General features: G+C 42.9%; 1 protein-coding gene across 3 annotated transcripts in view; it reads left to right on the forward strand.

Annotated features, from left to right (window-relative positions):
- The first annotated feature begins 3,895 nt into the window (after positions 1–3,895).
- Pde5a (phosphodiesterase 5A) overlaps positions 3,896–18,361 on the forward strand; it is a 124,954-nt gene continuing 110,488 nt past the window's right edge. The window contains exon 1 of one of the 3 annotated variants that reach the window (XM_021157938.2): positions 3,896–4,271. In XM_021157938.2, coding sequence (XP_021013597.1) covers positions 4,150–4,271 — 122 coding nt within the window. In that variant the 5' untranslated portion in view covers positions 3,896–4,149. Of the gene's footprint in view, positions 4,272–5,064; positions 5,560–5,674; positions 5,727–18,361 lie in introns of those variants that run through there. The other 2 variants (XM_021157939.2, XM_029475581.1) reach the window with 2 other exon arrangements.

Consider the following 18,361-nt stretch of genomic DNA (forward strand, 5'->3'; position numbering starts at 1 on the left):
CTGGTGAAGATTCTGTTCTGTTCTGTGGCTTTCTTCATTCAGTCGATTGTGACTTTAGCTGTACACAAGCAGTTCGGTTTCCTGGGCTCTCACTTACCAATTGCTGGCCTTCAGTCCTAGGTAAATGGCGTTCTGATATTCAGACAGTCCACTCTTACACCTACATCTGTCTTGTAGGGCGTTTCTTATGTTTTCTTCTAGCAGTTTTAGTGATGCACCTTAGGTTTCAAACTGAGGTCTTTGGAGTTAATTTTAATGCAGTGTGATACAGATCCAGGAATAATTTCATTTTTCTGTATGCGGATTTTTGCATACTACTTGCTGAATATTCTGTCTTTCTTCCAGTGTGTATTTTTGGCATTTTTTGGTCAAATATCAGATGGCTGTAGTTATGAGAGCTCACACTTGGCTCTTTAAATCCATGTATGTTGAGCCATCCCTGTGTCTCTTCTGGGACAGGACTGACTTGGCGTTGGATGACATCCTTGATAAGTGCCTGTATTCTGCTTGCTCGTGTTTATTGAGGAGTTTTGCATCTATACTCATCAGAAATATTGGCCTGTAGGGTTCTGTTACTGCTGTTCTGTCTTTACCTGGTTTTGGTATTTGAGTATTCCCTTGTAGAAAAGGTTGGGGTATGGTCTTTTGTTTCTTTCTTTCTTTCTTTCCTTCCTTCCTTCCTTCCTTCCTTCCTTCCTTCCTTCCTTCCTTCCTTCCTTCCTCTCTTTCTGTCTGTTCTTTTGAATAATTAAAGAAGTATTGATTTTAGATCTTTGAGGGTCTGGTAGAGTTTTGCCGCTTTGATTCTTAGTCCATTGAGCTACCTGTGTATGCTGTTTAAAGAGTTGAGGCCATTGGTAACGATTACTAAAAGACTTGTAGCTGAATGTGGAGGCATGTGCTTTTAATCCCAGCACTCATGAGGCAGAGGCAAGTTGATCTCTACGAGTTAGAGGCCAGCTGTGTCTATATAGCCAGACCAGGCCAGTCAAAGTTGTATAGTGAGATCCTATCTCAGATAACAACAACAAAACAACCCCCCTCCCCCCAATACCCCCAAAATACCCCAGGGAAAGGTATATGTAGATTGTAGTGATTGTGTGTGTGTGTGTGTGTGTGTGTGTGTGTGTGTATGTTTACTCCTCCTTTGTACTGTTTAATTATAGCTTCTTTTGTTCTCTTTGTGTGGTTTCTTGGTTATGCTAATTCCTCTCTTCAGTCTTAAGCATTGCTTCTAGTATTCTCTGTAGGATTGTTTTTGTGGACATGAATTTTTAAAAAGCTGTTTGTATCAAAGACAGTTCCCCCCCCCTTCTTCCATAATAGCAAATAGTTTTGCTGGGTATAGTAGTCTATGTTGGCAGTCAAGGATTCTTAGAATTGGGAGTTCATTGATCCAGTCTTCTGGATTTTAAAGTTCCCAGTGAGAATTAAGCTGCTTTTCTGGTGACTTTCTCTTTACATGTGACTTGTGTTTTTTTCTTTCTCTCTTGTAGTTTTCAATAATCTTTTTCTTTGTGCTACATATTTAGCGTTTTAGTTATAATGTGATGTGGGGGTTTCTTTTGTAGTCTTTTCAATTTAATGTTCTGTGTGCTTCTTGAATCTGTATGGGTGTTTCTATATGGGAAAGTTTTCTTCTATGATCTTTCTAATCTATACATGAAAATTCAAGGAATTACTCTTTCCATGGTGTTAGTGTTATACACACTTTCTGCATACTCATTTTCTGTACTTGAAAGTTTTTTCCACCATCTTTGATTGCTTTGTCTAATCTTCACTCTATTCTGTTTGTAAGGCTGTCTCTTGAGTTCTTTGGTCAGGTTATTGAGTTTTTTCCATTGTGTTACCACTTTAACAGGAATTCTCTTCAATATTGCTATCTCCTTATTTAATCCTGATTTCAAACCCTAAATTGTCTTTGTCATTTCTTTCAGGCATATATTGGTATTTTCTTGAATGTCACTCAGGCATTTATTGTTATATTAAAGTTCAAATGTGGTGCCTGTGTCTTCTTTAATTTTCTTGAATTCTTTGATAAAGTTTATGATTGTTCTTTTAAATGTTGTGTTCTGAGGTTCATCGAAGTAATTCTTAGTAGAAAACATTTCTATAGGACTACTGTGTTCGATGGGACACATAGCATTTTGGCTGTTTATATTGTGCTTGTAATGTGACTTGTGAGGGTGACCTTCTTTCTTTGGTTGTGTGTTTGAGGTAAGAAGTTGTCCTGTCTTAGACTGGGCCAGTGCAGTGGCTGGGTGACTTAGCTGGCGCATGAATTCTTTAATTGGACTAGAACGGGCAAAGGTGGTATTGGAGCCTTGTTCTGCACTAGCCCTGTGGGTGTGGATATGGCGAGACTTGTGGGACAGAGGAGGAGAGATTTATCAGGCAAAGCTGGCTGTTGGCCATAGGTCTGGAGTTAGGAGTGGAGATAGCAGAGAAGAGAGGGAAGAAATGACTTAACCAGCAAAGACAGCTTTGGAACTGAACTCCAACTTGTGGAATAGAAGGAAGGACTCTTTTTATTGGATATTTTCTTTATTTGCATTTCAAATATTGTCACCCCTGCCCCCAAAGCCCCCTATCCCATTCCCCTCCTCCTCCATCTATGAGGGTGTTCCCCAACCCACCCACTTCCGCCTACTCGCCCTGACATTCCCCTACACGAGGGCATTCAGCCTTCACAGGACCAAGGGCCTCCTCTCCTTCCATTGATGTCCGACAAGGCTATCATCCTCTGCCTCATACGAGGCTGGAGCCATGAGTCCCTTCACATGTACTCACTCCTTGGTCGGTGGTTTAGTCCCTGGGAGCTCTGGGGGGCGAAGGAAGAACTCTTAACCACTCAGCCAGAATGAAGTGTCAATATGAACATTAGAGGGAGCGGACACAAACAGTTAAGGCCCAATTTCTAGCTATTATCCCAGAGTTCAGTTTTAAATCAGGTGACTTCCTGGTAGGAGGAATGTGTAGATATGGGGTGGGGGTGGGGTTCACCAACAAGGGGAAACTCCCTATTCTCTAAGCATATTTAATGTCATAGTAACATATCAGGAGAGAACTGTCATTTTAAAATCTAATATAATTTATCATGTGTTGCTTTGGTCATGGAATTTTATCACAGCAATAAGCAACGTAGGGCAATACTATTTCTGAGGTATCAATGCCAGTTAAATACAAATGAGTCCATTTTAAATCAGGCTAACTGGGTGTTCCCAGTTGTCCATGGGTAGCTAGTGTTAGGGTTCTTAAGTCAGCAGAATCGTGTAGAGGTATTCTTATCTTCAAAATTCACAGGCCAAGGACAGGTGGTTGTCATTTTTATGTCCTATGTCTAACCGAATCTTGCGCTTCCATAAGGAGGGTCTTTGCTGTATGAATCAATGCCCTTTACAACTGATGCTAGCCTTAAGCTCCGGTGTGGTTTTGATGGAAGTCACTGTGTCCCGAACCTGCAGGTTTGTCCTAGCGGTTTCTTCCTCACGTCTCTCCCTAGCTTGTAGGGTCGGTGGTCAGAGTGCTCGGGTCACTGGGAGGGCTGCTGTGAGGGAGGTAGGTTCTGGGTCCTCTCCACCAAGAGTTGCTTAAGGAGAAAAGTAAGGTAGGGCTGTCCCTGTACTACTTAAGAACGAGGAAAAACAACCACGTTAACTTTTTCTCTCACTTTCTAGTGAAGCTCCTGCCTCTTGCCTTCTGGGCTGTAGATGAGTCCTCACTGTGATCTTCCTGTCCTAGAGTTGGTTGGTTGGGAATTGCAAATCCACCCACTGTCACCTTTGCGCGTAGAGGGAAGCTAACTCGGCCCACAGCGCACCCCAGCGGCGGTCTGGAGTGGCAAGTCCCTTGGCCACTTGGTTTCCGGAGGGCTCGCCAGTCAGCGCCGAGGCAGATGCAGAAAGCCAGTTTCCGCGGGACCCCAAGGAGGACGCTGGCCACCTGGGAACCTCGAGGACCTGGAGGGGCGGGGCTGAGCGAGCTCGGGGGCCGGCCCGCGTCTCTGTGGCTTTGCTGAGACACTGCAGGGACGAAGAAAGGCAAAAGGGGAGGGTCTCGAACACTGTCCTGCTCCTCTGAGAGAGAGAGAAAGACCGGGCGAGGTGGAAATCCGGCACCTCCGAGCCGCAGAGACGCGCGGCAAGCACCATGGAACGAGCGGGCCCCAGCTCCGTTCGGTCGCAGCAGCAGCGGGACCCGGACTGGGTGGAAGCGTGGCTGGATGATCACCGGGACTTTACCTTCTCTTACTTTGTTAGAAAGGCCACCAGGTAAGAAGAGGAGCCACAAAGGACACAGCCAGGGACATGAAGCGTGACCTGGGGCTGATCTCTCTCCCCCACCATTGAATTTTCCCCTCTGTCCAACATTAAACAATCCCCGTTCCCAGGCCCATTGCTTCGGAAGTAGCTTCTCGGTCCCAGAACGGACTGGAGTTCTCTCCTTAAAGGGAGCACAGTTAAAAAGCGAGGCGTCGGATTAGAAACGACTTGCCCACGAAGTTAAAAACAAAAGCGTACACCCGGCCCTGGAGCAAGATTACTCTCCCGGGCCTTCTCCCCTCCCCTCTACTCTCCCGGTTTCCCTCCCAAGCCCGCTTAGCAAAAACCAAAACAAGCCAGAGCCCCTTCCCAGCGGCTCCGGAAGCACCGCTGCGGGCGCGTCCCTGTGGTCGTGCTCCTCCCCTGCCGGGCTTGCTCTGACCCTGGAGGGGCGGGGAAGCCCGGGAGTCTGGACCAGGCCACCGGGAAGCCTGGGTGCCGCAGCTTGCCCGGGTCGCCCCCAGTGAGGACTGTCGCCTTTGGTCCCCCAATAGTCCTCCGGTCATCCCTCTTCTGGCTGCGTCGCCGCAAGGAGGATTTTCGCGGAGCTTTGCGGCGCGCACACAAAGGGCGGGAGGGAGGCGGCCCGGGCGGACTCGGGGACCCGGGGACCCGGAGCACCCCAGAGGCCAGTTCTTCCTGGTCTCGAGCCAAACGCCGGGAGGCCGCCGCGGAGGGCGTGGAGGAGGGAGCCTGTCCTTTAGGATCCGACTGCTGCACGGGCAGTCGGGGCTCGCGCAGACTTGAGAGTGGAGCGGAGGGACGAGAGGGTGGAGCGGAGTGCGTGGCGGGCGGGTCCCCCGAAGCTCGAGGAGTCGCCGTGAAGCCCGCGCGCGCGCTTGCCTCCGGCGCGCCGATCTGGGCTGAACTAACCAGCTCTGCTTTGGAGAAGGGGCTGGAGCCCCGCCACCGGCGCCTTGGGGCAACGGCCGTCGAGCAGCTGGTGCTGGCCGCCCGAGCCGGGAGGGCGACTCTCGCCGGGCGGGGATGGTGGACGAGCCGGTGGGGACTCGCCCGAGCGCGGCCGCCACTCCGCCGGGCGCTGCCCGCCAGGGGGCGACGCCACGCGGGGTCCGCAGCCGGCGACCCGCAGCGAAGAGGCGGCGGGAGCCGTAGGGGAGCCGGTCGGGCACTCACGGAACTCCGCTGGCCCCCAGAGTCTCCCGAGTCCACCATCCGAGGAGTTCGGAAACGAGCGCCCCACCTTTGCTATGTTGCCCTTTGGAGACAAAACGAGGTACTTCCTTCAACATCCCGCTGGCCACTTTGTCCGGGGAAGGGCTGCGGGGGTTAGCGAAAGCTGGCGGGGGCACCCCTCACACCTGCGGGAGATGAAGCCGCCTGATAGATGGGCAGTATGACTTTGTGTCTCTCCTTGCTTTTTCACGGAGATACTACATGGGGGTCAGTTTTCTCTCTTTTCTCACGGAGCCTCTTCTGGACAGTTTCGGCGTTTTGCTTGTGAGTCTAGCCTTTCACGGCTGAGCGCTCTCTCCAGCCCAGATATACTCTAAGTACCCAGCTCTCCTTTCACCTCCCACCCCCATTATTAAGCCTTTCCCCATCAAATTCTGAGCGTAGAGGGATCGGATGATAACACAGAAAGTAGAGCGGTTTCTTTTTAAAACATTACAGGGAGTTTGAACCGAAGCACCAAGACAGACCATGTCGACCTAGAATTATCGATTGCTGGGAACCACCAGTTTCCAGGGGTCACTAGTTACTCTTGAGACCTTCTGTCTCCCGCGCCCTTTCACTGTACACTCCCATCCTCTGCTCCCTTTGAATTAGAGCACAGAAAATGGGGAGGGGCCAGAGAGCAGGGCTGAGTTTTAAAGTATGCTTTGGAGGTGTTCTTTAGATGGGCTGTTGTTAACAGTTGAAAGCTAAAAATACAGCAAAAATGACCCATTCTTTGTTTTACCCTCTCCGCTTTAAAGACAAACTATGGATAGCTTACTGGGGGTTTTTGAGTGGTCCTAGGCTAGGGCACTGTTAAAACCTTCCAAAAACCTTGAAAGAGTAGCAACATTGTAGTTGAAAGTAAAAAGAGTCCTTTGATACATTTACTATTACCTTTCCCCCCCCACTCAAGTAGAAATTAAAGTTACAAATAAAAATACAATTAAAACCCCAATTACAATGCTAACTGTAAAATTAGATATTCTGAGGCCCCAAAAGACTTTTTCAAGTTAGGACATTATGTGTGTACTGTGTGCATGTACGTATGTGTGTGTGTGCGCGCGTGTGCGTGTGTGTGTGTGTGTGTGTGTGTGTCTGTGTCTCTGTGTGTTAAGAGTACAATTTGGAAGGTGAAAGTGTAAAATGCTTTAAAATAATTTAGGCCTTCGTATTTTTAAAAGGAGAAAGTTCAGGAAGTTGTTGACATAAAGAACAACAATCTAGGAATTATTATGTAGGCTGAGGGCCTTCTACGTGGAATTGAACAAAGGGATGAATGGAAGCTTTTCAGTTGTCACAGCCCATTTGTATGAATTTGAGTGTGAAAGTTGAACGCGTTATAACATCATCTGTTGGCATGAAAATTAACATCGTTTTCCTAGTGAATTGCAAGTGGACATCTCCACCCTCACTAATCTAAGCAGTTTAGACTCCTCCAGGACTGCATTAATTGGAGGTTTTAACATGCAGACATTTACAGCGAAGACCTTCCTGGTGCCGAAGCCACTTATTAGCTGTTGTTATTCTTGACAGCATATTTGAATAGCGTTACCTTTCATGAGTTACCGGTCAGGTCGATGATTGTGGGTGATGTTTTAAGTCATTTCATTTTGGAGGGGTGAGGTGGTTGGATTTTATTGCTTTGTTTTGTGCCAGGCTAAAGCCTGAGAATATTTGGCATATAATGGAAACAAGAGACTTAAAAGGGTTTATGGCAGGTTGGATCAAAGTCCAGGAACAGAAGTTGTACAGGTCTTTGTCACAGGAGTGTGACATATTTCATACCACAAAGCTGTGCTGAATTAGTTGAGTCTCTGGGTCCTGTATATGGGACTCTTTGTCATTCTCTTCTTGACGTTTTGTGTTTATTCCTTTGGGTGCAGTACTGGGAATTAATTATAGCCTTCTGTACGCAAGGCACTGGCTCTGCCAATTGAGCTATATCATACCCAGCACTCAAAAATTTGTTATTTTGAGATAAGGTCTCATTAAGTTGTCCTGTGGTTTTGAACTCACTATGTAGCCCAGGCTCAATGAACCTCAGCTTTCCAAATACTTAAAAGCTGGTGTTGTGGGCATGGGCCACTATGCCTGGCTCCCTCTTCATTTCTAAAAGATGTATCATTTTTATTTGTAAGGCACATATGTTAAATTTAGATGGAGGATGTAAAATAAATATTGCTATCCATTCTTAAAATAAATATTGCTATCCATTCTAAAAGGTTACTGCTTCTATAATTACATAGGAGTAGAAATGTTCACAATGTTCAAACAATTTAGTAAGCATATTTTTAAAGGCAAGGCCTGTATTAAGAATAATGTAATCTTCAGAGCACTGGCCCAGTCTGTAACTGTGAGTTCCTCTATCGAGAGGAACTAATACACTAATGGCCAGTTTTCTTGTGTTCTCTTGTGGTCCCTGTGTTTGTGCTGCCTTCTAGCCTCCCGGAAGCATTCTGCTAGGCTTCAATTCTTCCTGCCTAGAAGGGTCCACAGAAGCTCTTCAAACAGCATTTCCCAGTTCCTTCCTCTCTGTGATGTTTTCAGAGCTCTAGATCCTTCTTAGAGCCTGAACTATGTGATCAAGATTTGTAAGAAAATGTGTAGATTTCATGCAGGATTAATCATAAATGGCTCTCTTGAAATAAAACGATTTTCATGTTATAATGAAAACTCAATAAACTTGTAAAATTATATAGAAACTACTACTGTTTCTATTATATCACGTTCACAGTACTTTAAGATTTGGAAACACTGGTGTTTGGCATACTTCAGGTATCACGATTTATTTTTCATGGAGTTAGAGATTGTATCTACAGCCCCCAGCACTGTAGGCAAGTTAGGTCCCATCAGAGAACCGTGTACATGCTCAGCCCCAGTTGCCTTTAAAATAATTCCATCATCATAGATGATCTCTAGTCACTTACATTGTTTCTTTTTAGGCAGGCGGATTTCTGAGTTCGAGGCCAGCCTGGTCTACAAAGTGAGTGCCAGGACAGCCAGGGCTACACAGAGAAACCCTGTCTCGAAAAACCAAAAAAAAAAAAAAAAAAAAAAAAAAAAAAAAAAAAAAAAAAAAAAAAAAAAAAAAAAAAGATAGTTAAACTAAAAAAACTGTATAAAGTTTTACACTCCCTCCACATCAATGGCAGACAATGTGTTTGCTTTACCAGATGCATCCCTTCTATCGTATTTGGAGACACAAATTATTGCTTTGCTCAAGCTGTCTTGGGTATTTTAATAATGCTCCAGAATGATTTCTTTTGTAACAGGAAAGACTAAACAGAACTTGATAGTATTTATTTGTTTCTATCCGAAACATAAAATTATTAAACTTTCAATTGTGGGTTTCAAGTTACGTTGGCTTCTGTTGTTGTTTTCAGAGCTGAATGTAGGGATGGAAAAAATCCTTAATAAGAAATGGGGCAATCGAATAAGTCAGTGAGTTGATTGGTCACAGAGAGCTGACAATGCTTAATTTCTGAATGTTGTGTGCAGGCTTTGCAGGGCTTCCTGTAACATTCATTAGCTTAGAGGCACAGATGTGGGTCAAGGATGACTGCTGCTCTAGCAATGACTGGACTTGGAAGTAACTTTCACATCAGGTTCTCCAGGGGTCAACTCCTGGGGGCTGCACACACAGGAATCACACATGGGAAGAGAGTCTCTCCACGTGACTCACTCTTCTGATATTTAGCTCTATAATATTTGCTAACTTGTTATACTCATTTTATTTTAAGTTGTATCTTTTCAGTGTAAAGACTCTATTCATTTTTAATGAATGGTAGGGTTTTGTAATTATTGTCATTCAAATATTTAAGGTAGGCAAAACAAATTGAGTGTTAAGTTTCTATTTGTCTATGTTGACAAATACTCTTTTCTTCTTCTTCTTTGGTTTACTAAGGCAGGGTTTCTTTGTGTAGCCCTTATGAAATTGATTGGAATGACCAGCAATTGCATCAGTTATGAGGTCACCTGACCAGATAATCTTGTTAAGATTCTGTATTTTCTTTTGCCTGTCTTTCCCTCACCCATTCCTCTGTCTTTTGGCCTTGAACTCAGCTCTGTTTCCTTGCATGCTTTCTTCGTGTGCTGGCAGAGCTCATCTTTGATGAGTCTTAAATGTGTGCTGTTAAAAAGGCTCCTTCTTACTCTTGGCCGTGCTCCCCACACTGCCCCTCCCTTACTTGGGTCATCTGCCTACACTGGACCAATCAGTGTATCCAAGAGAGTAGGGAAGTCTGACTACTCCCACAGGTAACCCACAGTCTCAATTCTCCTTTATGAGCAAGTCAGGGTTGGGAATCTGTAAAGGGAAGGGCTCTGTAAGCTTAATAAACCTTAAAACCCTATAGAAACTGCTACTGTGCACAGACCAGTTTGCCAGATGCAGTATCTGGTACTGACTTTCCCCAGACCCACAGCCTTTATTGTTTTCTTTTTCGATAGAGCCTTACTCTGTTGCAGGCTGTTCTAGAACTCACCGTGTAGCCATGTATCTCCAGATTCGTAAGAACCTTCCTGCTTCAGCCATCTTTGAGTTCTTTTCCTTTGAATGTTAAGTTGAATGTGGTACTATTAAAAGTAAAATTAATATAAAGATATACTTTAATCCTAGTTACAACATTTAGGCAACTGCTGGCCTAAATTGCATTTTAAGTTAGTTCTGAACAGAATGATAAAGCTACAGTCAAATGCAAATTGGCAGCAGTCATCAAATGCCCCTTGCAAAGTCCTTATGACCCCAAGTGGGGTGACGGACAGCACAGCATGTTGCTTAGCAACATCTCGCTTCTTCCACTCACCCCCCCGGAACACTCATGTACCCTTTAGTCCTATAGCACAACAAACTCACTTTGGGATTTAATTTTTCATATGATGTGAAAGTCTGCTTGCATGTTAACTTTACTCTCCCACTAAAATTGAAGGGCAATACTTGGTAATAATTTGGAGATTCCACTCATTTATGACATACTCCCCCTCCCCTTTTATGGTTTAACTATGATCTTTTGAAAATACCAAGCCAATGCACTTTTGTAGAACTTCAGAATATATCTGTATTGAGCCCTTAGGACTTCAGGTTGATAAATGTCCACTCAGCACAGTTTCTCTGATTTCTAAACTGCAAGCCAATCTATATATTTATTTAGTGCATAGACTTCGGTTTCTATGCTTTCTTTCAGATAGGAGCAGGCTTCTCTTTAGGCGAAATCATTCTTACATATAATTAGGAATGCAAGGAAAAGTACAAACCAGAATGACCCTTCTAACTTGGCAGTTATGAGTATCAGACTTCAGGAAGCTGTTCTTGCATTCTCTGACTCGGTCTTGGAAAGCTTCTCTCAGAGGAGAGCTGTTTCAAAGACTGAAGAAACGAGGTAGAGGATTCATTTCATTGCCATGTCAAAGCCAAGTCAGAGTAGAGACTGTGGAGGAAGTGAGGCGCCTCAAATCTCCTGGTTCCCTTAATAGCCTCATAGCCAGCTAACCTTTTCCTCGGGAAAGTGTTCCTCAAAAGAGGATGTTGGAATCTGGCTGTGATGCTTTTCTGCCTTGGGAAGCTGTCCGTCAAAACTGCAGGGTGAATTACATCCTCAGGCCCCAGACACTTACGGCCAGATGGATCCTTAATGCCAAGCACACCCCCCAAGACTGTGAAATCAAATCTGTTCCCACGAGTTTCCAGATTTCCCCCAAGGATGGGCGCCATTACACAGTTTAGAGCCACTGTTTTTACAACCTTTGAAACGCGGCGTTTCTGTTTATGGAAATTAGGAACCTTACATGTGACAAGCTTAGGCGTCAATCCCGAAGCCATTTTTCTGAGATAATGACATGAGGTAGGTTACTTACTGACTGTAACTTCGACCAGATGGGCTTTAACCCTTAAAGTTCTCAAGACAATGAAAGGAGATAATGTATGTTCCCTGTCCTTTAATAGTGTTTTGTTCTTAGTAGTGTGCTGTTTTTCTGGTAGTTGATAATTTTCACAGTGAGAATTAACAACAACTCAGACGTGTTCACAAACATTGATAGTCATCCCATGTTTCTGACAAATGAGAATCAGAACATCACAGTAGGGACTTCAGAAAGTCTCAAGGACTCCTCGTTTTCAGATGGCTTTTTATTAATGGCTTGAGCTAGCCTGGTTTGGGATGTGCAAGGCTCTGGCAAGGTAATTGGTATAGGAATTAGGCCGTGAGGTTTTGCTCCCAACTTCACTGGTTATGAAGATGGGAGTGGTGAGGGGCTGAGGAGGAAGGACACACGACACACGTGAGCTTTGACCGTCTCCTGCAGCTCCAACATCTCTTGCTTCTCAGGAGAACACAGCATCAGCTTCTCGAGTTAAACAGTTCCGTTCTTGTATTTTTCCAAACTTGAGGAGTGAGTGGATCCAGGTCAAATTATGCAAACATTGTAACTAAAACTGTATAAAATAAGGATCTAAGAGCAGGAAACATAGCCAACATTATTTTTATGGGAGTTATTTTTGTGGTTTTTTTTTTCCTTACAAATAATTTTAGCAGATTTGTGTACAACCATTCTTTCCAGTCTGAGGATTGAGGAGGCTCTTTCTTAATTCAGGTACTAATGATGAATTGATACAACTGGTGGATAAAGAACATGGAAAAGGACAAAACCGTGACACTTTCATAGTGTAATTATAAACATGAACGTGCACTTGTGTGTGGTGGATTAGTCACACCTGCAGATTTTCCCTCTGTTTTGGTTAAGGCACTCGAGAAAGCTTCCTCAAAAGTTATTTCTCAAAGAACTGCTCTGTAAGTATCCTTGAAGGCCAGGAGTGCTGTCAATTTGCCTTCAGTACTTCCCTTAAGTTGGATAAAGTGTAAAATGGCCAGTTTTTATACCCAAATGTCCGATAACATTTTTATTAAGTTAAAAAAGTATGTCCAGGTATAGAATTATCATATAATAAAATATTGCTATGATTTAGTTATTTCATATTTTCTAACATATATGGCTAGATAACTTCATTCAAATTCATTCTTGTAATTTTTTCTCAATTAAATGTTTAGTTCATAATCTTTATGTATGATTCAGAAAGTTAGGTAACATGTGGGGTCACTAATCATATGGTGAGTACATTTTTAATTTTTAATTTAAAAAATACATTGCAAATTTTTCTTTTTGGCATAGTAAGAGTTTCTGTAAAAATGGTGCTTTTATGTTTATTTTAGTGTGTGTTTGTGTGTTTAAGTGCATTACAGTTAGTTTACAGAGGTCAGAGGTCAACCTATGGGAGTCGTTCTCTCTTTCCATCATCTGGGTTCTGGGAATCAAAGTCAGATGCTGAGACTTGGAGGCAGATTCTTTTACTTCTGAGCCATTTGGCCTGCCCCAAAAGGTATTTTTAAATTAAATACTTAAAAGGAAGAAATGGATGACTGGACAAGATGGTGCATACCTGTAATCCCAGATGGTGGGAAGCTGAGACTAAGACAGTCTTTAGCTCAAGTCCAGCCTTGATGATTTCTAGACAAAACAGAGGAAGTAACAATAGTTATTATCCTGCTTAAGTAAATCGAATAAATTCTCATTATTTAAAAAAGTCAATTGATTTAAAATACATACTACATTTAATGGTCAACTAATTATATCATCGCTATGCACATTGAATTATTTAGTTTCCTGGACTGTGGGAAGGAAATCATATTTTATTGCAGAACGAGAGCAAGTAAAGACGTAATGTCATATTCTTTGGAAGAGCTGCTTTGGGTTTGAGTCCTGAGTCTATGTTGACTACAGCTACTTAAATATCATGCTGCATGGAAGTTCAATGGAAGAAAAGCCAAAGCTCGTAGATTTCATGCCATGTGGAGTCTTACTCAAGAAGAGATCAGTGTCTCTCTTACCATATAAGCACATTCATTAATGGGGTGTCTTTGTCAATGTGAATTTAGTTTTTGTCTATAATTTTCTAAAATAAAATCCTAATGACATTTTTTTTTAAAGTGGCTGAAAGTTTAGATCTTAGGCTGCTGCACTTAGATCTTAGTACTAGAACAAAAATACACTAGGTTTGGGGCTGGAGAGATGACATCAGCAGACACAACTTTAACTCTAGTTCCAAGGGATCTGCACTCTACTGGCCTCCATGTGCACCAGAATGTGTGTGATGTGCATGCATATACTCAGGTACACACGCCAATAGATAGGTAGATAGATAGATAGATAGATAGATAGATAGATAGATGCATAGATAGATAGATAGATAGATAGATAGATAGATAGATGCATAGGTAGATACATAGATGATAGGATGATACCTACATTCATTCATACATACATACATCTTTATAAGATACCTACTGCAGTATATTTTCAATTTACAAAATTCTTTAGTAACATTTGTTTGGGGAGCTGGAGAGATGGCTCAGTGGTTAAGAGCACTGGCTGTCTTCCAGAGGTCCTGAGTTCAATTTCCAGCAACCACATGGCGGCTCACAACCATCCATGTTGGACCTGATTCCCTCTTCTGACACATGAGAGTAAGTGCAGGGAGACAGAGCACTTATATACGTCAAATATATAAATACACAAATCTTTACAAATGTAGCAATAGCTTGGATGCATTGTGCTAGTTGCTTTGTACTTATATTTTTAACTCAAGAGAGTTATTAGGTTTATAACACTAAAATTTTCTGTTTCCTTTCTTTACTTCACTAGATTCCAAGATATTCTATAATATTCTATATATTATTACATCACAAATATTCTATAAGACATAGATAAAATGTTTTATTTTTCACTGTCAAGATATCTAGACTATTTATTATGCATTTGAAGCCATATAAGGAGTTTGACTGATAGAAAGTGATATTACTGCCTCATGGAGCTACTGACAGAAATGTGTGTGTGTTGTGAAATGTGTGACATTTCGCTTCCCTCTGTTCTGTCAGTGAATCAAGCCTCGGGTGCTTCTTTCTAGGCCCCGAGTTCTGCAGTCGGTGGGTGGCCAACACGAAACGAGCTAAGTGGTAGTTTTGAAGGATTTTTTTTTTTTTTGTCTCACAAGGATTTTTCCTGGATATTTTGTTTTTGAATCTCACATATCTTTTGCTATATTATGGCTTCTGACTCTGTTTTTATGGAATTTCTGTGTGTGCAAATGTGTATCTTAGCATCTCTATGTGTTTCTTCTGCTTTTTCTTTGGCTCGTTTCTGATTGTGTTGTCTTATTCTGATTTGTCTTCATTACATCATCATCATCATCATCATCATCATCATCATCTTCCTTCTTCTCATCATTATTAGTACCTGCTCGTATTCTTTTCTTTTTTTTAAATTGGTAATTTTTTATTAGATATTTTCTTTATATACATTTCAAATGCTATCCCAAAAGTTCCCTATACCCTCCCTCCACCCTGCTCCCCTACCCACCCACTCCCGCTTCTTGGCCCTGGCATTCCCCTGTACTGGGGCATATAAAGTTTGTAATACCAAGGGGCCTCTCTTCCCAGTGATGGCCGACTAGGCCATCTGCTACATATACCTGCTTGTATTCTAATGAGAGAAAAAAGTCTCTCTCTCTCTCTGAGTTTTTTTTTCCCCCAGTTCTTTCTGTGTAATAGCTCTGGTTGCCCTGGAACTAATACTCCTTGTAGACCAGGCTGGCCTTGAACTCATGGAGATCCGCCTGCCTCTGCCTTCTGAGTGCTGGGATTAAAGGCATGTGCCACCATGCCTGGCTCAAAAACAAAAATCTACTTTAAATAAAAAATAGATAAAATACTTGTGAATAGGAAGCTATTACTTGTCTGGTTAAATGAAAAACACAAGCCATAAATTGCCCTTTTCTTTTCTAAGATTAAAATAATCCTGAGTGAAAAATGAGGTTTCAGTCTTCACACAACGTAGGCTGTGTAAATTTTCATTTTATAAAAGTATTACTAATCCATAAAAACTTTAGAGGATGTGAGTCAAGACATATTAAACATGAGAAATTAAAAACTGTTGTGTTTATTTCAGCCAGGCTCTTATTATTCTCACACTGGCTCCTAATTTATCATGTAGCCAAGATGGTCTCAAACGGCTGATCCTCCTGCCTCTACCCCTAGAGAACTGGGGTTACATGTGCAGATCTGGGGATCCATGGATGCTGGGGGGGCTGTTTTATGTTACTTTGAGTCAAGCGAGGGTTATTGCAGATGAGGGAACCTCAGCTAAGAAAAAAAAAATTCCCCATTAATTGGCCTGTGAGCAATCCTGTGGTGCATTTCCTGATTGGTGTTGATGTGGGGAGACTCAGCCCACTGTGGGCAGCACCATTCCCTAGGCTGGTGGTCCTGGGAACTAAAGGAAAGCCAGCTGAGCGACTCGTGGGCATCAAGCCAGTAAGCAGCATCCTTCCATGACCTCTGCATCAGTTCCCACCTCCCGGGTCCTGCCCTGCTTGGGGTCCTGCCCTGACTTCCCTCAGTGATAGATGGTTCCCTGGAGGTGTAAGTGAAAGAAGCCCTTCCTTCCTGAAGATGCTTTTGGTCATGGTGCTTTCATCACAGAAATTGTAACTGTAACCAAAACTGTAGGCAAGCACTCTAGAAACAGCCACATCTCCGCCCCACACTGAGACTTATTTAGATGTTCTTTAGAAAGTATTACTAGTTTTGTACCGTCTGTTCAACTGTTAATTGACTCTATCGTATATTGTTTTAAATGGAAGCATATAGGGTATGTAAAATGAAATGTATAGTGTTTTATTTCTGCTTGTGTATAATTTCAGGTGTTAAAATCATTGTAAAAATTAATGACAACTCACCCAATCATCTTGCAATATTCCTTTAAGTCTTCTGTAACCACCACACAGTTGACTCCAGCTTCTGTGTACTATGAGACCCAACTCTCAGATACTGGAGTATATACTGCAGCTGCGGGAGCTTGGCTAGCTACGGACTTGGAGATGTGTTTCTTGGCTCTCCACCCACACAGTCTTCAGCATCATGGAATGTGTGACAGAGAAGCCTGTCTTAGCTAGGACTTTATTGCTGTAAAGAAACACCTTGACTACAGCAACCATTATAAAGGAAAACATTTAAATGGGGTTGGCTTAATTGGAAGTTTAGTCCATTACCATCATGGCAGGAAATATGGCAGCAGGCATGCATGGTGCTGGAGAGGTAGCTGAGAGTTCTCCCCCTGGATCCACAGGCAGCAGGAAGACATAGTGACACACTGGCCAGGCTTGAGCATCTGAGAGCTCAAAGCCCCCCCCCAGCCCCCCCAGTGACACACTTCCTCCAGCAAGGTCACACCTCCTAATAGTAACACTCCCTGTGAGCCCATGAGGGCCATTTTTAGCCAAACCAACACAAAGCCTCAGGAAATCAAAATGTCCTAAGCATTTTCTCAAAGGCACTGATTGCTATATTAAATCATTGCATAGACATTTTGAGGTACCAAGTATCATCTCTAGAATAGAATCTTAGAATAATATATTTCTAATTAGAGTCCTCATCTAAAAAGATTTGAGATTTAAGGCTCAAGTCACCTTCAAGGCAGGAACTCACGGCTTGCTGGTGATGATAACTTCCATTTGATTTCATTTCTCCTTGTCTGGATCTTTTGGTGTTTTCTGTACTTAGTATATGTTTAATGAGCCAAAAACCATCGGTGGTAAACAAGTTTGAAAATCTAAACGGTAGTCACCCATTGGTGTTACCTAAGAGTAGTCACTGCCAGCATTTTGAGACCCTCCAGGTTTTCTTTGGTTATTTTAAGACATACTGTAAAAACTGAAAACAAAAGCCTAATTCTCTCACTTGAATGGATGTATAATGCAGTTCATTTATGAGATAAACATTTTTTTGTGTGGGTAGTAAGATCAGTGAGTGACTGGAGAGTAATTTGGTGAGGAGAGAGAGCTTTTGGGTGGGATATTAACATGAGAATTTCGGCATCAAATTTTACTACATTTTTCTTGGCTAGCTTTCTTCTAGGTAGGTTGTCCTTTATTAACAGCCTTGTAAAAGTCAGAATCGTGTGAATCCTGATTTGAAGATACATTTGTATGTGAAAGCCACATACTAAATTATTATTGCTTGTAGTTTTCCTTTGCCCAGATGTTTGTTATGTAATTTAAACGGTACTTCAAAAATGAAAACAAAAACAAAGAAAGCAAAGAGAAGTGCTCTGCGAAGGATAACCCTTGAAGTCGCTGCTTTGGCCATGGCCCAGACTGTTCACGATGGATGTAGTTTGCATATACCAAACCTTACTTGTCCCTGTTCCTGTTATGGGCCCTTCTCTAATTGCCTGAACTGTATGGAGCCCCTTTCTTAGTTCATCATCTCCATGATTAGCATGATGTTAAGGATCTCGGAGCTAACACAGTTCTGTATCTGGTGACCCTACTTTCCCTTTCTCTGCTTAGGTTTCTGGCCTTAAGAGAAGAGAGCATGGATTGCTTGCACATGCATGTTCTAATTTGACTTACCCATCACACAGGGATGAGGTACTCAGGAGAATTTCCTCCTGCATAAAAGGGAAGAGGTTGAGGAACAAAAAGAGTTCAGTGGCTAGACCCAAGACTGTTGCGGCCCGCCCGCGGTCCACAACACGAGGGTCCACAGAGGCACCCCTTTCCCCCAAACCTTCCTCTGATACCATCCACCAAAACATGTCTTAGGAAAAGGGGGGGTGAGGATATATTTTACTTTTTTATTTAATTAAAATATAATCCCATCATTTATCTCATCCCTTTTCTTTCGCCTACACCTCACCTCTTGTCTCCACTCCCCTCCCCAAAAGATACCAAGAGCCACAGATGTGAGTTGTTACAATACTCACGGGAGGAATCAGGTTAATGTCCACCCAAGTCAAGGTTAANGNCC

The sequence above is a fragment of the Mus caroli genome, chromosome 3 (assembly GCF_900094665.2).
Source record: "Mus caroli chromosome 3, CAROLI_EIJ_v1.1, whole genome shotgun sequence".
NCBI lineage: Eukaryota > Metazoa > Chordata > Mammalia > Rodentia > Muridae > Mus > Mus caroli.